Source organism: Puccinia triticina, chromosome 4A, assembly GCF_026914185.1.
Source record: "Puccinia triticina chromosome 4A, complete sequence".
NCBI classification, from domain to species: Eukaryota; Fungi; Basidiomycota; class Pucciniomycetes; order Pucciniales; family Pucciniaceae; genus Puccinia; species Puccinia triticina.
Window position 1 is genome coordinate 6,922,984 of NC_070561.1, and position 23,702 is coordinate 6,946,685.

A 23,702-nucleotide genomic window follows, 5' to 3' on the forward strand; every position below is an offset into this window, starting at 1 on the left:
ATGAACATCCCTTACATCCGCGTCACCTTGTGGAAATCATCCCTTTACATCAATTTGGAATCAATTACGCCAAATCGTCTGGGAGGGGAGAAAAGGGTTGCAATGTGAGGCTTGGGAGTGTGTTGCGGGTCGAGTCGGAGCATATTCAACTAAGTAAAATAGGAAATTTTGTCTGGTTTCTAGGTTGAATGATCGCCCGGATGACGTTTGGGACAATTGGACCATAGGCAAATATTCGGATGGCATCGACCGCGTTTATGGAGAACTGTCTGACGTGGCGTCACGCTTATATGGAAATACTGCCGAATATTTCAGCATGCGATGCATGATTGTCCGAAATCTCGAGGATAGGCGTTCGATCAACTCGAAATTAGCGGCGATGCATCCGAGTAAGGCATTTGTTTGTAAGGCTGGGGTCGTGGCGGAAATAGACGGGATTGAGTCGATGAGCATTATTTCAAAGTCGCTGTTACTCGAAAAAATCAGGCCGGACATAACATTAATCAAGTTGAAAGTCGGGATGCCGATAATATTAACTAAGGACTGTACTCATAGTCAGGCCGGTGAAGCAATGGTTGCCATGAAGAAAGGGTCGAGGTTGGTAGTCGTAGCCGTCAAGGAGTCGATGATTACGGCGAAAATGATAACTCCGGGGAGAGTTGGAATGGAGCTGAAAATAGGAAGAACGATGTTGTATTGCGACGACGTGAACAATCAAGATTATGCGTACTTAAAACATCAATTCCCAGTCGTGCTCGGTTACGCGAATGCGGAGGGGCGTTGGAATATCGTGGCGGGAGCAGGATCCGTCCGGGTTGAAGGTAGTGGGTTGAGTCTTCTTGATTGTCTGGGTGGTTGGAGCTGCGTTGACGACGTGTGGTTAAATTCGTCATGTTGGACTATTCTCTGTAGCATTGGCGGCGGGGTGGCGGGTGTGGACGGGACCGATGGACGCGGTTGGTGCCGGGGATGTTGTTGCCCGTGGAGGGAAGATGGTGGCCATTGGACGGCTGCGGCGGCGTAGCCGCGTTGTACTCTAGTATCACTAATTTGGTAGTTTCTTGGTGTTTCTGCCACTGTATCTCAGCGCGGGGTGGGATTTGTTCCATGATATTGGTACCAAAATGATTGAATGGCTTCAATGATTCATTGTGTACCTGGAATGACCACAAAACCCCCAAATGTAGCAGCTACAATGTGATGAGTTGCCGAATACGACTAATTTGGTATTTCTTGGTGTTTCTGCCACTATATCTCAAGGCGGTGTGGGAGTTCTTCCATGATATTGGTGCCATAAGAATCATATGCCCTTCATGATTCATTGTGTACCTTGAATTGCCACAAATCCCCCCAAATGTCGCAGCTACAATGTGATTGGTTGCCAAATATCACTAATTTGGTAGTTTCTTGGTCTTTCTGCCACTACATCTCAGCGCAGGGTGGGAGTTCTTCCATGATATTGGTACCGAAATCAACAATGCCCGCAATGATTCATTTTATACCCTGAATGGCCACAAACCTGCCCAACGTAGCAGCTACAATGTGATTGTTTGCCAAATATCACTAATTTGGTAGTTTCTTGGTGTTTCTGCCCCTATATCTCAGCAATTGGATGCCCTCAATGATTCATTATGTACATTGAATGGCCACAAAAACGGCAAATGTAGCAGCTACAATGTGATTGGTTGCCAAATATCACTAATTTGGTATTTTCTTGGTATTTCTTCCACTATATGTCAGCACAGCGTGGGAGTTCTTCCATGATATTGGTACCAAAATAATCTAATGCCCTCAAAAATTCATTGTGTACCTCAAATGACCAAGGAACCCCAAATGTAGCAGCTAAAATGTGATTGGTTGCCAAACATCACTAATTTGGTAGTTTTTTCGTGTTTCTGCCACTATATCTCAGCGCAGCGTGGGAGTCCTTCCATGATATTGGTACCAAAATATTTGGATGCCATCAATCATTCCTTGTGTACCTTTAATGACCACAAAACCCCCAAATGTAGCAGCTACAATCTGATTAGTTGCCAAATATCACTAATTTGGTAGTTTCTTGGTGTTTCTGCCCATATATCTCAGCGCAGGGTGGGAGTTCTGTGAGCCGCGGCGCTTCCCGCGACCTCACAGAGACAGTCACGAGACTTTCACTGATCCAACCCCGGCCTCACATATAACCTCCCGAGCTCAGCCCCTCCTAGCTCGGCAGGGAAGTACTGAGACTCCCCCCGAGCTAGGTGAGCACCCTCAATTCCTCTCTTCTTTCTCTTCTCTTTCCCCTTTCCCCCCTTTCCATCCTCCAGTTGTAGATAGAGGGAAGTACTGAGATTTCCCCCGAGCTAGCTTCCTTCCTCTGATAGTAATCAAACCAAGGTTCTAGAAAGCTGCTGTTCCCCTTTGTGCCTTCGTCTCCGCCTTTGCCTTCAAACAGTGAAGCTCTCAAATCAAGAGCTTACACTTTTTTTTTCTAGAACCCTTGTCTTTGCACCTCTGCTGAACACCCCTTCTTATTCGACTCACATCACATGTCCACCCGACGCACTACTTCTTCCAACCAACTTGTTCCCCCCACTGATACCGAAGCAATAATCAGAGCCGCTAATAAAGCTAAACAGCTAGCAGCAATCACGTTGAAAAACAAGAACACTTTGACTTCAACCACATCCAGATCCTTGATCACGCCTGCAGTCCCGATCCCAGCATCTACTTCTGGAATTCAATCCTGCCCCCCCTCTGTAAGAGTCTGAGATGACTCTTCACTCAGCTCTGGGTTGCAGACAGGGGATCCACCAAATGGATCAAGAAAGGGAGGGCTCAAGACAAGACCAATGTCTTGGAGAGATTTTCTAGAACCCAACAATATGTATTCCTAGCTCAGTAGAAGAATCAGCACTTTATCTCTACTCGTACAATTGATGATGATGAGAAATGGAGGAGGAAGAAATGAAAGGAAAGCTTACCTAGCTCAGTAGAAGAATCAGCACTTTATCTCTACTGAGCTAGGAAGGAGGAGGAGGTGACGAGACTAAGTAGTCGGGCAAGTTGAATTGTGTGATCTTCTTGTGATTGGTTTGTGAACCCGCGAAGGCGCGCGCGGGCTCGCACCCTCCCTATCAACATCCTTAACACTCCCCAAAGCCGCAGGCTTCCCCTCTAGTCCGACCACATCATTTTTCTTGGCAGATAGCAATTCATGTTATGTTACCGGGAGCGCAGCGGGAGGTGGGTGGAGTCCATGGAACCGTCCAGCCCCTCCCTGTACGCGCTTGACAAAGACACGCAAGCGGCTTGGAAGGCGGTTCAGTCGACCACGTGCCTCACCGGCGGAGTTAACGGCGTACAGGTCTAGGGGAGGTCGACCTCCTCTCGGCTAGAGAAACAGGATCCGAGAAGCCCTAGAGCTTCCTCCCCTCCTCTTCACTCCCCCACTCCCTCACCTCCTCCGCTCCAAGTTCCCTTTTGCGATCAGCGCCCTTCCTCCGCATCGCTTTCCCCCATTTCCCTGGATCAAGTACTTTTCGCGATAAAACAGCGCTTATAAACAAGTCCTTTAAAAACCTTAATATCACGCTATAAAAACCGGAAATCCAATCTAACTCTATCCCCACCATCTACCCCCAACCCTCGTCATACATACCAACCTTAACCCAATCTTCCCCTCTCAACTCAAAGTTAGAAAGTCGCAAAATGTCCGGACTAAACATCCAAGACACGACAAACTCCGTTAAAGCCGCAGCCCAACAAACCGCCCTAGAGGCGGGTGAGGGAAGCCAAATGGCTCAACAACCCACCACCCAAACCCAAGAACCAGACGTAGATGGAAGCCAACAGGCCCCATCGTCACAGGTCCCAGGTCCAAATCCCAAACCTCCCAAGACGTCGAAGTCGGTGAAGACCACCAAACCCACGACCAGGGCGGCGGCAAAGATTAACTCAACTACGCCCCGAACCGAGCCAACCCCAGATGAACATCCAAAGGAGCCCCTCAAGGATCCGGAGATCACTGAGATACTCGAGATAGCTGGTGGTAAGCACAGAGTAGATCCAAGGGAAGAAACAATGCTGACATCAGCTCACACTTCATCCCAACAGAACTGGCCACCGCCAAGAAAGAGTCCGCAACCGCTGGAGACGACGGAAGTCAAAACGCAAAAGCAGACCGTGAAACTCGAGCAATCCTAATGACAAAGATCGTCCAAGCCGAGAAAGCGGGAGACGACACAAAGTTAGAACGGTACATGAAAATGTACGAATCCGTTCTAGCAGATCAAAAAGCGGTCACCCTGAAACCAGCTTGCCAAGGAAACCCCATCCTGTTCAAAACCCCGGTCATCCCCCAGAAGAGACCAGCGGCCCCCAGCGAGACAACCCAAGTGCGGAATGTCAAATTCATAGCAGGCCAATCCAACTCCCATGACGACGGCGGCTTCCCTCCATATTTCCACAAGCTACTCCTAGAATGCAAGGGGCCACTTCCCCTCACCATCTTCAATCGGGACTGGCAGGAGAAGGCACTCGCCGAACACTCGAAGAATCGACCGAAGGTCGAAGAGACGACAGCAGAAAAAGGCTTACGCTACCACGGCCTCCCAGTCCCTGACGAATTCTCTCAAAACTTTTCCGACTGGACCCTCAATCACCGGGTCTTCCATCTGACCATGAGGGATAGGTATCACTACCCGGTCCTCGCAGACTGGATCTTAGCCCACAAAGACCACTGCGACCGCCTCCACCGCAAACGCGGCTTCATGGTAGCCCTGAGATACGACATTCGGATCCGGAACAATGCTTTCGCCTTCCGGGTCGAGGAGAACGGTGAAGAGTCATTTTCAGACATATCCCAATTCAAACAGGAAACAGCCGACCAAGCCATCTCAACCTGTTGAGACTTCAACGAGATAGGTCTCCAAGACAACCCTTATGCGATTGGCGACGGCAAGGTAGGAGGTGACCCGCTCAAGGGCATCCGGCCCTCGAAAGCCAACCGAGCCAACCCCCCAGCCCAACAGAACGCACCAAAGGCTAAATCAAGCCACAAAGCGAGCCCAGAGGACACCCCCTCCACGACACAAGGCCACGCGCCCCTTCCCCCCAAACCGGACCACGGTCGCGGCCCCCCAGGGAGCGGATACAAGGGGAACAATTTCAACCCCAACCACACTGGAGGGAGCGTGAGAAATCGCAACCGAGACCAGTAAGTACCCGTTCTCCCTCCCCCTGAACACCTTCATCCCTCCCTAACGTCCCTACACCTTCGCTCCAGAACGGCCCCATTCTAGATTCCCTCGGGGTCATCACCCAGTAAACCCTGTGAACCCTCAACGACCGCCTCCAACCCCCACCCTTTACCTCTTTTCCTTCTTCTTTTCTTGTCTCCTCCCCATTGTGCTCCAAATAAACCCCCCCCACGTCCTCCCCTCATGTTTCACGCGTTAAATCCGAGCAATGAAAGCATGAGAGTACCAAACCTGACATGCACAATCCCTAAAAACCTCACTAGGGACATATCACCTGGGTACTCGAGCCACCACGAGCAAATAGAGCCAGCAGCCTGTGAGACAATAAGCCCTGCAAGCCACCCGCAATGGCCAACCCGGGTGACCTGTGAAATGAACATTGGAGAATGGAAGAGAGCCCTGGATCGGGCAGGCCTCGCAGAGAAGTACAGCGATGTTATACATGGCTTCAAAGAAGGGTTCCACCAAGGAATCCCTGAACACAACTTAGGACCTGGGATCCCATACTACACCCCGCCGAATCACCAAGGCGCCACATTGGCAAGAGAGAAAATCAAGGCCACCATAGCAAAGGAGATCGAAGCGGGAAGAATGTTTGGCCCATTCTCCCATGAACAACTGATGGAGAGATACGACTTCTTCCGAACAAACCCCTTAGGTGCCGCAATAAACGGCGACGGCTCTGTCAGGCCAATAAATGATCTATCTTTCCCCCGGAATGACCCTAGAGTCCCGTCGGTCAACTCATTTGTTGATAAACTAGACTATATGACGACCTGGGACGACTTTGAAGCAACGTCCCGGTTTTTCCGCAGCCAATCCCAACCGTTACTCCTCGCAATCTTCGACTGGGAGAAGGCCTACCGCCAGATCCCAACGTCGAAAGACCAATGGCGCTATCTGATGGTCAAAGATTTCAACGGAGGGATCCTCATAGACACGCGAATCGCCTTCGGCGGAGTAGCAGGTTGCGGGTCTTTCGGCAGGCCCGCAGATGCGTGGAAAGAACTCATGCAGAAAGAATTCAACCTCGTCAACATCTTTTGATGGGTAGACGACAATCTTTTTGTCAAGACGTTACACTCAACAGTTGAGATGGATCAAATTGTAGCAAGATCCGAACAATTAGGCGTTAAAACAAACGCGACCAAATATTCCCCGTTTAAGGAGGAACAAAAGTATATTGGGTTTGTCTGGAATGCCACGAAGAAAACCGTCCGCCTCCCGGACGACAAGAAATACCAAAGAGTCCAACAGGTGAAGGCATTCCTCGTCCCCGGCACAGAATTCAACTTTGCACAAGTCGAACAGCTAGCCGGACGATTAAACCACGTTTCATATATCCTCCCCCAGTTACGTTGTTACCTCAACAGCCTGTACCGGTGGATGAACGGTTGGATCCACCGACGGACCGACCGGACACTCCCAAAAGACGCCCAAGTCGACCTTGAATACTGGCTGTCGACCCTCCTCCAATACAAAGAAACAAGGATGATCCAAAACCCGGACCCCTTAGAAATTGGGTGGGTGGGTGACGCATCCACCAGCTTCGGAATCGGCGTCCTCATCGGCAAAAGATGGGCCCAATTTCAGCTAGCCCAAGGCTGGGACAAGGGACCAGACCCAAAAAGAGATATCGCATGGCTCGAAACAGTCGCAATCAGACTTGGTCTCCTCATCCTCAAAGAACTCGGAATCCGCCCAGGAAAGACGCTGATTGTCTGGACAGACAACACAACCACTGAGACAGTGATACGCCAACGGAAGTCCAAGAACCCCGCGGTCAACGAAGAGTGGAAACTCATTCAGAAGACGCTGGTGGACATGGAGATTGATATTGTCTCCCGACGCGTCACATCGGCAGAAAACGCGGCGGACGCCCTATCACGAGGAGATAGGTCGAAACACGATAAGCAGTATCAAGTGGCCGTAGTGGTCCCGTGGGATCTAGAATACAGGCTGTTTCAGGTGTAACCCCTGGCTCTCCCTTCCCTGCGGCTCCTCCCTACGGCTCCGTCCTCTCCCTTTTCTCCTTTTTCTTTTTCCTTGTTCTTCCTCTCCCATGATGTTGTTTCCCCTGCCTCAGAAATATAAACCCCCATAGTTGCGCTACCTTCCCCCTAGAGGGCCAGCCAAGACAACCACCGTTCATCATGACCTCCTCAGACCACCTGGCTAATCTGACAAACCTAGCCAGGAGAGGGACACTCCCCCGAGACCTCTCGACCCAGGAGAAACATTTCCTTCTAGGCTACAGGTGGAACACTCTGGCATGCTACAACTCCGCCGTCAAGAAGTATTTTAAATTTGCGGAAAGCACGAACAGAGTGCCCTTCCAGATCCCGCTCACCGCCAAAGACGTGTACGACTTCTGCTACTGGGCCGGACGTACTTTTGAAAGCCAAGCTCCCCACAAAGTCTCTTCAGTGACCCTAGCGAAGTACCTAGCGGGTCTCCAGATGTGGCACATGATGCACGACGTCCCCTACCCACACGAGACAAAGACCAAAGTCAACATTCTCTTGAAATCCTCCGCTTACATCGATGCCGAGCAATCCGCGAAGCCCAAGAAGAAAGCGGTGATGATCAGGCACCTCGTCCTACTCACCTCGGCGTGGATAAACGGTTCATAATTCCAAAAGGCAATCCTAGACCTGGTCATAGTCGCCTTCTGGGGACTAGCCAGGATAGGGGAGCTCACCTACAACGACAGAACCGGTCCCCTCCGAGAATCGGCGTCGGTGCTAGTCGGAGATGTGTGCTTCCAAACCATCAACCTCAAAAGGAGAGCCACCCTGTCCATCCGGGGAGCCAAGACCGCCAGTCCAGGCAAAACCCAAGAAATCCACCTAGCGGCCAGGAAGATGATGATATGCCCATTATTGGCCCTTGATAGACGGATCAAGGACGCCGCAAAACAGGACACCTCCCTCTTTGGGTATTGGGAAGCCGGAACCAGGGTACACCTCACCAAGTCCGCCGTGTGTCGTGCCTTGACACAATTCTGGGCCGAGAAGGGGTACTCAGGAATATCAGGACACTCCTTCAGAGTCGGGGGAGCTTCCTTCCTCCTCGAAGCGGGCGTCAATGTCGACGGAATCCGCTGGCTCGGGCGTTGGGACTCCGACTGCTATAAACTCTACATCAGGGAGTACTCAAGCGAGGAAAGCACAGACACCAACAACATCCTCAGAGAATTACAGAGCTGCTGGGTCTCCTAACCTTGCGTCTCTTCCAACGGAATCCGCAATCCATTCGTACCTTTCCTGTGACCCCTTTCGGGATAGGAGCAGAATCTACGTAGGCGCCCGGCTCTGCGCACTCCCGTGCCAGAGTAATGGGTCTAGCGCCTTCGCCCACACACCCTCCAGGGGCTTTCTGCTCTGGGAGGATCCGATCCGCTGCCTTCTCCCTCTGGGACTTCTCCCTGTCCTGTCCCCCCTCCCGGGAGACTTGGTCCAAGGAGAAGCGCTACGAGAGCGCAGCACAAAGGGTCGGGGAGAAATCCTCCCCCCGACCCACACTCAAGAGTCTTGGGAAGTCACTCCCTGAATTCCGGGGCTCTCCCTATGTGAGCAGCTACACCCGGGGAGTACCTCCACGGGGACATCACTCGGAATCCACGAGGATTCCACGATGAACCCGTGCAGCGGGCGGACCAGCGGCTCCTGGTCCACACGCCCACGTGCTCACCACCAGTTTGATCCGGGGGGGTATCCACGGGATCACCTCGACGAATCCACGAAAGCCTTGGGCTTTCCGTGGGCACGGCGAGGACTCCTCGTGATACAAACAAGATGGCGGGCCTCACGCCGGCATCACCATCCAATGAGATGTGGGCTCCCCGTGGGCCCTTGGTGTCCTCCACAACACAATGTGGTCAATTGTGGTATCCACTGCTGCCAGCGGTGGTACAGGCTCCGGGTCGGTCGGCCAGTCCGGATCAGATAAGATCCGTCGGACATGATATGCAGATACTGGAACCGCCAGGGTATCCAGAGCTGCATTGCATAAAAGATAATGTGTGAAGGAGGGAAAAAGACAAGAATAATAAGGAGGAATGGGAAACAAAACGGGACATGGAAAAAAACCTCTTAAAAAATTGTGTGGGATTTATTTTTAAAAATAAATCCGGGTCATACTAGAATATGGCTCCTGTTACCTCATCTTCTTGATTCGTGGGTTCAGGGGCTTGTCTTCGCCTGGCCATAACATCTTCAATATCGGTTTCAGTGGGGAGGGTTACCGTGATGCGGGCGACATTGGTGGCGGTATTCACACCGTCAAACAAGTGCCGATTGTAATCGCTCAAAAGACGGGAAAAACTAAAAAAGTGTGATAGTCAGACTATCACATTGGTGGAAAGATTAGATAACAAAGGATAACAAAGGAAATATGACTCACACTATTTTGTAGTCATGTGACTTGGTTCGCATGATTTCCAAGTGTTGGTCAATCACCTCCCAAGGTGATCGAGACTGGTTCGTGGTTCAATCGATCTGGCACTGAATGTACATGTGCAGGCGAAGGTACGCCATGCGCACTCTAATCATTGGGGTCAGGGACTCCACAATTGTACTCCGCGCCATAAGTTCGTGCGTGGGCGACATTGTGCGTAAGATCTGAAGCCACATGTTTGGCATCAGTCACAGTGACGGAGCATGAAATCGATTGATGAACTTACCTTAATGATCAGATCATCAAGTCTTGGGATTGGCTCCTGATTTGCGCGACGGCCTGGACTTGCTCCTGCCATGATCTACATTTTAAAAAATAAGTAACATATGGAAATGATGGGTGAATGGGAGAATTGCAAGTAAGCGAGTAAACTTACCAATTTTGCAAGACTGCTCTTTTCGTACTTGAGCAATTCACGTATGAGGTTCCTGACCGAAGTAACTGCATCATTTTCTGGGGTGAGGTATCCGGGTGGCATGTACATTGCCTTCCATTCGGATTCCATTGCATCAATGCTCGCCTGCGGTGCGGCACCAGTCAGCCATCCGTGGCCTGGTTCAGAAAAGCGAATGAGATAAATGACCCCAACCTTGACTAAAACCACCGGAGACCTGGGGATGAGAGTGCGGTTGCGCACGGTTTGGGTTCGACCATAGGCCTGGAGATTGGCCATGAGAAGTGCTTCTCGTATCTTGCGGCGAATGAAGGTCTGAAGAAAATATTTCAGCGCAACAACACACAAGGACCGACCATGATTGATTAAAAAAGTTGACTTACTCGCACATCCGGGTGGAAAGAAAATTGTCTGGTGACTTGTGGCACTGGACCGACCTCCATCGGCCCAATTGAGCCACTTAGTTCCAGTTGGTACCGGATCCATTCGAGGTACATAAGAGTTGCGGTCCAATGATCCTGCCCCATGAGCTGTGAGATCAAATACATTAGTTCATCAGCTGATAACAAATAATGTGGCTGTAACCCACAGATGCCGTTCTTTGCACATTCTCAATCTGAATGTCGGGGAGTCGGAGGTATTGGCCAAGCTGCTGGATATTACTAGCGTCATCGCGCTCGCGTGCGGATGTGACCGGGGCCGCAGGGGCCAAGGCCGAGTGAGTTGCTGGGGGTGGATTTTCAGACTCATCTGTATCAGTATGACTTTCATCGTGATCCTCATTGCTACTCCCTTGGGGATCCACATCTGGAACGACAGGCAGGCCCTCGGCCACGCGGGCTGCTCCTTCCAAGTTGGGATGTATCAACGCGTTGGGTGTACCAGCCAAAGGCTGTATAGGTCCTATTCCTGTGCCGGAGTCAATCATACAAATAATTTTTTCAGTGATGTTTTCATGTAAATCGTTATCAAATGGGGTACTGCAGCTTACGAGCATTTTCCGCCGCGGTTTCGCTAGTGTTGGTTTCGGCTGGATTGGGTCTGATGGACGGGTATGGGGCTGCTGCCTCTCGATTTTGGCTTGCTCTCGATTGAGAACGGCGGATGGGTCCTGTACTAGCGCCTGTTTCATATTACAATGTTTCAGTATTATGCTGCATGTTTTGACCGCTTGACTGTGATAAAGCTTACCTGAATTGGTGGAGCAGGGGGCAAATCTTGGAATAAAACGTGCGGGGCTGGCAGACATGTTTGATTCAGGAAGGTTTCGGATTTTGTCGGAATTCAACGGGTTTCAAACAAAATGTGAAGCAGATGGAGCTTGATAAGACAGTGATTGACTCACCATTTGACCCAGATCCATCGTCTTTTATGCTGGGGCATGTCGGGATAGATAGGTGGGTTCGTCTGATCGATTGGGTGAGGAAGGGAAGATCGATCAGCCTGGTGAGCACAGCCAAGTGAAAAAAATTTCAATGTCACACGATATGTATACATACAATCCGTGGATTTGACAGATCCCTCTTCATCGGTCTGACAGATCTACGTGGATCACAGGGGATCCACGTCCCCATTCATCCCATGAGTCCGACGAACCCAAGTCCCCTGCTTGATTGCTTTCATCCACATTCCAACCAAGCAGGGACCCCGCTTTGTCCGCATGAAAAATAAAAACACTGAATAAACACATAAATATTATAAAGAACTAAAACACATCCTTTAAAACACCAATCACTCTTTAAACAATATAATTATAGACCAATATATAAACTGTTAAAGTTATCAAGTAAATTGAACCCAAGGTTATTGGCCAATAACATGAAGTACAATTGACTGGGTTTTATCATTTTCTGTGAGTTGGATACCAAGGCCAAGAAGCTGATTCATTCCAACAAATAGTGGAACATTCCAAAAGCCAAGTGGAAGATCCTTTACACATCACAAAAATTATTTTGGCACCTTCTTATTTGGCAATTTAATTGGGTTCATTCTGTGTCTGTGACTGTCATAAATGGCAGAAATACCAGGTCTGCCTTGATTCCCATTTGGGCAGGGGGCGGGGGGTTGATGCTGATTTATAATTTCTATGTTACAGGATTCACACGGTTTGTAGATGCTCTTGGAAACTCAAGGTACCAATGCGTCTACTGTCATGGCCGGACAATGGCTCACATAACAGAGCACTTGAGATCAGCTGCTCACTTGAATGCAGTCAATCGCCATTCAGCACATTTTCCACAACCAGTTGTACAACATGGGCCTTCAGATATGGAATGGGATCACACTCAAGATACCTTTGACACTGATATGCAAGAGCCACTGTTGAACAAGTCTTTTGTTATCCATGAGGATGATGATGTGGGTTTTGCCTCAGATTCTTCTGGTGTTCATGCACCTCCCTCAGACCACTCAGATGAATTTTGCGCCTGGGATATATTTGGAGATCCAATGGAGTCACTTAATTTGGATTCACAAAATAACCCTCCTTCAGTTAACAATACACAAGATGATTGGACCCCTTTCTGGAAACAAGAGGTAATATTATGACTATAATTTACCATTGTGGATATTGATGCTCATGGGTTTATTGACTCATGGTGAATTCTCAGGAGTTCATGGCTTGTCTTATTCTGGGATTCTTGCACCATCTTCTTTCACGTGTGGCGTACATCCACCTCAGGGCTGTACTTAAAACCAAAAAATTGGTCTTGCCATATTGGGATGCTGCTCGGCGGACAAGAGAAAGACTGAGAACATCTCTGAATTTTATCAATAATGAATCTATCAGTGTATTAGATAACAAGATATTCAACATTAGTGTGAAAGGCATCTTGGCTAATGTTTGTGATTATCAATTTATTATGATTTTTGGATTTTGATCTGACACCTTGTTTGAATACTTTTAGGAATTGCTCAACCCATATGTAACCAACCACCTGGAGTACTATCCCCATGATCCATGTGGGGACCCAATTGACAGTCTTTGCCAGAGCTTCAAGTGGAGGGAAGATCTACCCCGGGAGGTGCGGGTGCAGATGGTGTACAACAAAAAAAGGCATTACTACATATATGAACCCACAAGGTTGATATCTGGTGAAGTGGTGATCCCAACATTTTTTTACAAATCTAAAGGGAAGCTTTATGCCAAATGCTGTGAACCTGAATTCAGGCCCAATGCATCAGGCAAAGGATTTGACCTCATTATGCCCGCGGAAATCAGTTTTGCTAACATTGCCAACCAACGGGCAGTTGATATAATGGAATTTCAAGAGATGTACTCAGAAATTCTCATGGAAAATCAGGTTTATATGCATGAAGAATGTGGTGGAATCATATATGGCAAGTATATTGATCCCTATCTCAGACATTAAGTTCAAAGCTGACCCAATTGATTCCAATAGAAGAAGATATTAACCATAACATAATCAACCAAATTGAGCTACCAAACCCATGGAGGAAAAAAGCTGAGGGCTGCATCATCCGACATGTTCCAATCACTCTCTATGCAGATGACACATCTGGTAATTCTTCAAAACAATGGAACAAGCATATATCATACTATTTCACTTTATCTGGGCTTCATCCACACTGGTCAAATCAGGAATACAATTGCCATTTTGTGTCAACCTCCAATGTGGCAAGTTGCTTAGAGTTGGCAGATCCCATCATAGAGGAAATTAAGTAAGACGTTGGCATTGGTTTTTAATTGATATTCAGTTTACCACCTTTAACCTGATGGGTTTGTGCATGATTTCATTTAGTGATATGAGCATCAATGGTCATTTTGCTTATGATAGCGTACTCAATCAGAAAGTTCTCATAATGTCACTAGTCTTAGTGGCCCTGGGGGACTCACCCATGCATGCTGAGATGACCAGCACACAAATGCCGGCAAATGCCAACAGCCCATGCCGCATGTGTCAACTCTCTGTTGCTAAGAAGGCAGATAAATCATTGGTCAGTTACGTTAAGGATTTTTTTGGATTAACCACAGGAGGAAATGTGGTAAGTGCCACTTTTATTGAACGTGTTTCATCAGTAATTCTGACCAAACAAGTAATGATATTCAAGCCCCCTCCACCAAGACAGTGGGAAGACACAATATCCAAAATGCACATATTTTGGACAGAATCCAAAACTGAGGCCAAGACAGAGTATGATAACAAAACTAAGGAAAATGGGCTTAAAGACAACATAAATTTGGAATTTGTTGAGCGGTATCATCAGCGGAGCAAGGCAGGAGTCAGGGAGTCAATAGAGGCCACTGAAAAAACAGAATCACATAGGCTGTTCAATCGATTCTACACTCTGAAAGGTCAGCCCTCCCAATTAAATGATTTTATTCCAGAGTGTATAATTATTTTACACTGATATCCAAACCCTTTCTGAAAAGGTTTTGATGGGTGCAAGGATACCCCAGTAGAAATATTGCATGTCTTGCAGCTTGGAGTCATCCGATACCTCCTGCGTGACTTCATGGATGGCCTCACTGAGGGGGAAAAAAGGAGAGTGGAGGCCAATTGGCAATCATTCAACAGAGATTCACTCAATATCCCATCATTAAGAGCAATATTCATGGTTAATCACTACAAGAGTTTCATTGGAAAACACATGAAGATAGTCATTCAAGCGGCCCCATTTGTGTTCTTCCCATTCATGAACAGACATCAACGGGATCTATGGATATCTCTGTGTTACCTGTGTACCTTTGTTTACCAAACAAGAATTGAGAACATGGACAGATATATTGAAGACCTCAAACATCACATAGATCTATTCCTTTATCATGTGCTGAGCATGAATGCACAATGGGTCAATAAACCAAAATTTCACATGCTCATACATCTCCCTGAATCAGTCAGGAGGTTTGGCCCACCATGCTTGTTTGCATCAGAAAAGTTTGAAGCATACAATGGTATAATGAGGAATGCATCAATTCATTCAAACCGGCAAGCCCCAGGGAGGGACATAGCCATAACTTTCTCAAATTATCAAGCAATGAGACTCATATTATCAGGAGTGATTCTATTTGATCATAAATTGAGAACTTTTTTCCGACCATCAAAAAATGTCACAGATGTATTCAAATTTAACAATTAGGAGGTCCAAACACTCATGGGTATAGACCTTTCAGAACCTGTAAGATATCCAATAATGTTCAATGGGCATTTCCCAACAGAAGAAGGATTGGACCCTCCAGTTTTCCTTGTTCAACAATATCCCACAACCAAGTGGTTATTGGTTTCAAGCATTAAAACAGATGAACATGATATAGTTGGGAAAGGAATATTTGTATTGGTGAGTTCTTAAAGGTGATAAGGAAGGATTCAGAGACATACTTATCAAATCAATGCCACATTTAGATATCTAGGCACAAAACACACCCTATTGTTGGATCTGTGCTATCAATTTGGCGACCGGCACATTGCTCAAGTACATTTTTTATAGAATTCAAAGCATATCAGTCTATAGGAATCAACATGTTTTATCAAATGCGGGAATACAATTACACCAATAATGTGTGTTATGCCAAAGCTGAGGTGAGTCAGCTCACATGAGTGGTTTACAACTGTGGCTCACATATAATTAAATATTCCTCACACCTGACCAATCTTATTTTTCAAAAAATAGGATGTAGTATGTTGTCTAAACTTCCAACACAATTGCCATGATTCCCAGTGTCAGGTTTCTCTTGAAAATTCATTCAGAGTAGGCAGAGAAGAGGGTCACACATCCCGCTATTCTGTTAAACACAATCACCAAATCAAGGATGGATATATACTTAATGCCTGCTCATTAAGATCAATCATTCATCACAGGACAGAATCCCGGTTGAATTTCCCGTCAATCAAACCAAAACATTGGGAAGAAGCCACCAAAAAAGGCATGGAAACATGGCTGAAAACAAAAAGTGGAAAACCAGCCAAAAATAGTCCCCAGCCCAAATTGAATCCTATTCCAGCCTATAATCACCCTCAGAAAAACACAGCAAATGTAGGATCACATCTTCAACACAAACCAATGCATCAATATGCTCCTGATTCACAGAACCATATGAATTTACCATTTACACCTGTACAAGCTCCATCTGATGTGCGGTATAGCACATGGAGAAACACTTCTCCCACTGGGTCAATAAAACAAGACCCTAGTACAGCTCTGGCCCCCAGGAAAGGGAGTTTATCATATGCTCCCAGTCAGTGCATGGCTCACAGCCCATGCACCCCTCATACCTCATTGGTCCCCATGCAATATACCTCACACAACACACCTTCTTTGTACCAAGAACCAGGCAAAAATGATGTGCAAAGAAAAATGAGCTTTTCAAGTTCACCCAGATTCTCAGTGCAGCCACCAGGATATCACTTTGAACAAACACCACTACCAAATAACAGAAGAAACAGCATCTCTCACTCAATTGCCACATCCAATGCAACATCAATGAATCGTCATTCAATTTCCCATTCAATGAATCCATTGTACACCATTCCAGGGATATCTCAGAATAAAATAATACACAGCTTTTCACAAACACCAATAGCAGCGACCCCATCTAGCAAATTTATTGACCCCAGACTTTGTGGTTCGTCATCATCAACCCCCAAGACTTCCTCAAGTCAAAGGGCCCCATTAGATACCAATATTTATGGACCCCTGCCTCATCCACCAAGGAGAATTGATTACATATGGGAACTACCATTGCAAATTCAACCATGGGTGGAACATGTTTTTGATGTTAGGGGAGATGGACACTGTGGTTTTAGGGCTGTGGCATTCTGTCTGTCCATAGGAGAAGGGGAATATATGAATGTCCGGTCCCAGGTATGGGGAGAATTGGACAACAGGAAAGAATTCTATACCAGGGCAAACCCTTTCCATACCGTTGAAGAACTACAGATGATTTTAGATGTGCCAAGCCCTGAACCATGTGAATATGAATATTGGATGACCATGCCTGCAATGGGAAGGCCAATTGCAAATGCCTTTCAGCGACCAGTAATTTTTTATTCTAAACATGAAAGTCAATCATTTTTTCCTGACTTTGTTGGACCAAATCAAAACCGCCCAATCATATTTGCATTCATGGAATCAGAAAAACATTTTGTTGCTCTAACACTCCAAGACATGAACATTTTCCCAGCTCCAAGACCAATTGGATTCATATCTGAGAAATTTTCAGATGCACATCATGCCTGGCGGGATAAGTATGAAAACTGCTTCAGAATGTATGATAGTGCAATACTTCAACTTCCTGAGTTGGAAAAAACATTTGGCTCTGCCAAAAAGAAATTGTATGCAAAAAAATGATTGAGAATTGTGGAAGAAATCTTTATATGTAGATCAAATGACTGAAATCCTTGAGTTGTATGATAGTGTAGAAATGGAAGAAGTTATCTCACCACTGAATTCAATGCCCAATGCCTTTAATTTTAACTGGTGTAGAAAAAATATCTACTTCCACTAAAAGGTGAATATTGGCCACCTTAGACTGCTTAGTCAGTTTTATCAGTACTTGAGAGTACAATTAAGCACAGGGTCACAGATAGAAACAGCAAATTGCAGTGATCAGAATCATTACACTCTGATTGATTGGAGTAAGTGGGAAAAGTCAAATCATAAAGGGAACAAAATATGAAACTAATTTTGATTTGGCAGGGCAATATATAAGAAACAACTAGACATGATTTTGACAAACTGCAGTGGCCTTCATCACACCTCTCAATATCAACTGGGCTGGACCCCACTTGAGGCCTAGGGATTGCAACTCCTCACAACTGGTGCCCTCAAAAGCAGTCCAGTGTAAGATATCATGCACAGAGATGACATCTTGGACAGGTTTGTAATCAGCAGGAATATGACAAATGGAGAGAAAGACAGGCATTGATGAAGGTGAAGCCAAGAGATTAGCTAGGAGTTGATTGCTGCTGCAAACACCCTGTGGTTGTCTTTTTGGAGGAGGGAGATCCTCCGGAGCAAGCGAGTGTTTTCGTTTCACATTACTTTGATGAGGTTTGGGGTTTGGAGAAGCCTGCGCGGAATGAACGCACAATCAGTACAGGTGTGGGGTATCGGTGCGATAAGGTGTTGGAGTCATACATACCCTCATATTTCCAACTCGGTACGCATCTGGGAAGGTGGGATCAGTGGGCCCATCAGAATAATCCTGTAATCAAGCATCCACCAATCAGCCAGGGCTTCGGAAAATGTATGTATCAGACAGGATATGTACACTTACGAGTAGGGTTAATAAAGCAGTAGGCTCAAATACACACACGTCGTCCGGCATGTCAAGGAATACAGTAACTGAGGCGTCAAGATGAGAGTTCTCCGCGGCAGAGATGAAGAGGTCAAATGTGCCTCTGGGTTCGTTGAACGAGTATTGAATGTCTTCAAATTCTGGTGGTTCAAGGATATGCCAAGACCAGTACACCGCTGAGTTCCGCTCCGCTTGGCCCAACATGATGTCGATGGGGTAGACATGCGTAGACTTGGTCCGGAAATGCTCCATGACAAATGTCTTGAATAATGACATTGACTTGCAGTCATTCAAGCATAAATCCATCGGCGGGACGGAACCGTCGGAGGTGATTTGCTTCTGTTTGACCTGTCCTCGGCCGCTCTTCTGAATGTTTGCGTAGAGCGAGTATTTGAACTGAACGTGTATGATGCGGTTGAGTCCTTCCGGAACGGTCTCCCTGTCGATATCATTGGCATCTGCAGCCACAGAAGGGGCTGGGACTTGCGCAAATTCAGCAGTTGCGTTCATATGGTCGGCCGAAGCGTTGGTTGGGTTGGCAGAGGGGCTGGGGGAAGTCATCACGGAAAAGACCTTAAGGTGGTGTGGAGTGACTTAAACTCATCTCTCACCGGAGACACTGGGCTCAGTGGGCTGTCGAAACCACTTGGAATCTCATTGAATGAGTGGTTTCCATGGCAGACGAAACTCTGCTCTCATGGACTCCACCGGGAGTCCATGACCTAGCGTGGAATTCACTGCCATATTCCCATCGGAAGGACAAGGAATTCACACCTCTGTCCTTTTCCGACGGGGTGCCCACAATTGCCGGGGGCACGGTGAATTCCACATCGGTTTCACCAATCTGGTGTCACCCGTCGGATCCACACATCCGCGCGGTAGGAAGTACCCCCGCCGTGTAGTAGTGCCAGCGCTATTAGACAAAGATGACTTAGCGGCGCCACGGCACCCGCAGTGACGCGGCGATGCGGCAAGTCAAGGAGAACCCTCCCAGGGGTTTGAGCGTGACCCCGTGTAGACATCTTCTCCCCCAGACGAGACCTCCCCGCGGCGTCTAGGTAGGAATGGACCACCCGAGATACGGGCGTGGGCTCCAGTTCCCCCAGAAGAAATCCGACCACCCCCTGCTCCTGTCGGCCCAATCAATCCCTCCCTTTCGGCACCCCCGTCCCTTCCTCCAGACCCCCCTTAATGGCACTCCGCAACGGTCCCCGATACTTCACCGAAACCCATCACCAAACCTTGCCACCCCGCAATGTCTAACAACCCCCCCCCCTTCTGTCAATCCGCCTGCGAACTCCTCAAACTCCCCCTCCGGGGCGGCGGACACTCCGTTCGATGGCTTCAAGCTTATCGCTGAACTACACCGGGCCACCATGGACCTACAGCGAGTCAACCTGGAAGCCCAGCGAGCAGCAGACGCCAGAGCGCAGAAGAACGAGCCAAGGCGGATGCCGAACGCTTTGCCCGCCTGGAAGAAGCTCTTATACAAGCGACATCAAAACAAGAGCCTTCGCCCCCAGCACCTGTCGATACGACAGATGAAAGGATAGATCTCAGGAAGTTCCGCACATCGGACGGGCCAACCCATATCGGTCCATATCAAGACATCGAACCGTTCCTGGCGTGGATCCATAGTCTCGAGATTTTCTTCAACACAAAGAAAGTGAAAACTACTGAAGACAAGGTCGGTATAGCGGGCACATTGATCAAAGAAACAAACCTTCTATCCTTCTATTCAAACGAGGCAAAGACCTACTTATCAAAGTCGTGGGAAGACTTCAAAACTGCTCTGTTTGACGCGGCCCTCCCGGTGAGGTGGAGACATGCACTCCGACAGAAAATCCAAGGACTTAAGATGGAACCGTTGGAGACGTTTGCAAAATACGAGACGCGCGCGCGAACGCTTCAAAGGATGATTAACTTTGATTCATGCCCTCTGATAGTTTCGGATCTCAGCCTTGCAAAGTGGCTCACTAGAGGCTTACCGGACGACCTCGATGGAGAAGTCCTCAAGTTTGAACTCCTGGAGGCGGACCCGTTCGACTACAATCGATTCGCAAAACGGGTGCGACTTTTTGTCAAAGCGCAACCCAAACGACCACCAAACAACCGCCAGAAAAACATCCCAAGGAATGCGTCACCGAATGCTGCCTCCGACGCAGAGCCTGTGGGCACAATGTCAGATGAACTCCGCTGGCGCATTCACTCCTACTTAGATTTGGTCGGTCGCTGCCACTGGTGCAGAGAGCACTGTGGTTCGGCCAAGGGTTCCTGCCCAAACCCTCGCGACCGGAACCGAGTACTCGTTCCAAACTCCTTCAAAACCCCTCTGAAACCGTCGGATTACTCCCCGCCTCAAGCCTGGACCTCAGCTAAAGGCCCCGGCGCTTGAAACCAAAATGTCACCGCGGGCCGCGCTACGTCTTGTCCGGCGGGCGTAGCTGCCGTAGAAGACGACCAAGAAGATCTTTTCCCCAAGATGGATCCAACCTCGACGGCGGCAATGGAGGAAGTCGACGAGATCATGGCTCAAGGTTACGATGACGAGACGGACATGGTAACCAAGGAGACTGAAGCCGCAGCGGTGGAACGCTTCGATGCGCTCCAGGGATTCGACAATTCCCTACTCTCCAAAATTTCACAGGCGATCACCGGGACCGAGGAGGGGTATGTCACGACCTCACCTGTCCAACTTCGCCGCTCTCCTCTTCGTGACACAAGTAGCTTACACAGCAATACACTCACAGATCCGACCGTGAAGAAACCGAATAGAGTCCCGTTCCCGACTCCGACATTAACCGACCACGGCCCGAATTTCATAACCGTCCCCCTACACTGTCCTTTCCCTTGTTTTCTTCTCTGTCCGATCAGTTCCCCCCCCCCCCCCCCCCCCCCCCCCCCCTTGCCAATCACACCACCCCTGTCCAACGCACGACACTCGCGCCACTTTCCCATCCGACGCGCTGTTTTGACAAATCAAAAGTGACGACCTCAAATTTTCCCCCAACACAATCGACGACCTCAAATTTTCCCCCAACACAATCGCGCCCCTCTTCCCATCCTCCAAAGCTCAACTCTCAACACCGGTACCCTTCCTTGACCCCCCAACGTCATCAGCAATATCAACAATTTTTTTTGGGAGGGGAGTATGTGAGCCGCGGCGCTTCCCGCGACCTCACAGAGACAGTCACAAGACTGTCACTGATCCAACCCTGGCCTCACATATAACCTCCCGATCTCAGCCCCTCCTAGCTTGGCAGGGAAGTACTGAGACTTCCCCCGAGCTAGCTTCCTTCCTCCTCTCCTCTGATAGTAATCAAACCAAGTTTCTAGAAAGCTGCTGTGCCCCTTTGTGCCTTTGTCTCTGCCTTTGCCTTTGAACAGTGAAGCTCTCAAATCAAGAGCTTACAAGTTCTTCCATGATATTGGAACCAAAATAGACAGATCCTCTCAATGATTCATTGTCTACCTTGAATGGCCACAAACCCGCCAAATGTAGCAGCTAAAATGTGATCAGTTGCCAAATATCACTAATTTGGTAGTTTCTTGGTGTTTCTGCCACTACAGCTCAGCGCAGGGTGGGAGTTCTTCCATGTTATTTGTACCAAAATGATTGAATGCCCTCAATGATTCATTTTGTACCTTTACTGACTACAAAACCCCCAAATGTAGCAGCTACAATGTGATGAGTTGCCCAATACCACTAATTTGGTAGTTTTTTTGGTGTTTCTGCCACTATATCTCAAGGCGGTGTGGGAGTTTTCCATGATATTGGTGCCAAAATAATCAAATGCCCTCAATGATTCATTGTGTACCTTTAATGGCCACAAACTCGCCAAATGTAGGAGCTACAATGTGATTGATTGCCAAATATCACTAATTTGGTAGTTTCTTGGTGTTTCTGCCACAATATCTGGGTGCGGGGTGGGAGTTCTTCCATGATATTGGTACCAAAATACTCAAATGGCCTCAATGATTTATTGTGTACATTGAATGGCCACAAAACTGCCAAATGTAGCAGCTACAATGTGATCGGTTGCCAAATATCACTAATTTGGTAGTTTCTTGGTCTTTCTGCCACTATATGTCAGCGCAGCATGGGAGTTCTTCCATGATATTGGTACCAAAATACTCAAATGGCCTCAATGATTCATTTCGTACCTTGAATGGCCACAAAACTGCCAAATGTAGCAGGTACAATGTGATTTGTTGCCATATATCAGTAATTTGGTAGTTTTTTGCAACACTGGGTCATTACGTTACCCTACGTTATCCGCATCATCTCAGTAACCTAGGGTCTTAGTTATTTCCCCGCTGCGTAACTGCTATCAGTAACAAGTGATTTTTTTTGTGACCTGTACCGTAATGACACACCTATTTTTTTGTCTCCAAAAATGGATAGCGTAATGTGTTTCATCCCTGGATAACACATTATCGCAATGAAAAAGGAGACATGGGTATTCGATCCATCGGCTTTAAACCAAAGATAAATTCGCCATTATCTTTGGTTTGGAACCGATGGGAGGGCGGAGCTGGATGGAGCTGGGAGGAGCTGTGTCAGAACTGCGGAAAACAAGGTTACCACACGCTTCTGACCAGTATTGCCCAAGTTTTTTTTCATATCCCCCCTAACCCCTAATCCCTAATCCCTAACCCCTAACCCCTAACCCCTAACCCCTAACCCCTAACCCCTAACCTCTAACCCCTAACCCCTAACCCCTAACCCCTAAACCTAACCCCAAAAACCTGCCCCCAAAAACCTGCCCCCTACCTGCCCCCTATCCCCCAAATGGGGGATGGGGACAGGGGGGATTGAACCAGCAACCTGCCTCTGCTGCAAACCACTAGGCTATGAAACATTTTCTGCCTGGGGCTGTTTGGAGGAATTTATTACCCAGACCAGCTCCAATCAGCTCCATCCAGCTCCGCCCTCCCATCAGTTCCAAACCAAAGATAATGGCAAATTTATCTTTGGTTTAAAGCGGAAGAATTGGATTGACACAGGTGTGAAACAGATGCCATATGGAGCGCTACCCCTGGATAATGTGTATCCAGGGTGAAACAGACCTAACTGGATGAGAATCCCCAAAGGAATCCGCAATGGTTCATCTGCTGAACAGCAAACCATTGTTGTCAACCATCCCCTGTTAGAAGCCCACTCCAAATTCCCAGCCCTGTTTTATAATTTTCACGCACTTCATATTAGCTCATGGCGCCAGAAAACCAGCCAACAGACGGCAAGGGTGCCAAGATGCCTGCTTTAGTTCATGGAGATGGTGCTGATCAATCAAAAACTCAACCACACTGTTCAAGGCGTTTTTCCTCCATAGTAGCTGTACCCAATATGGTC

At 47.8% G+C, this 23,702-nt stretch overlaps 1 protein-coding gene across 1 annotated transcript in view; it reads left to right on the forward strand.

Moving 5' to 3' along the window:
- The window catches only part of PtA15_4A752 (uncharacterized protein), a gene marked incomplete at both ends in the record, with an annotated part of 30,281 nt that continues 6,579 nt past the window's right edge, over window positions 1–23,702 (forward strand). The window contains 3 exons of the mRNA XM_053168668.1: window positions 1–104; window positions 184–824; window positions 913–956. Of these exons, the coding sequence (XP_053019854.1) occupies window positions 1–104; window positions 184–824; window positions 913–956 (789 nt within the window). The remainder of the gene's footprint in view (window positions 105–183; window positions 825–912; window positions 957–23,702) is intronic.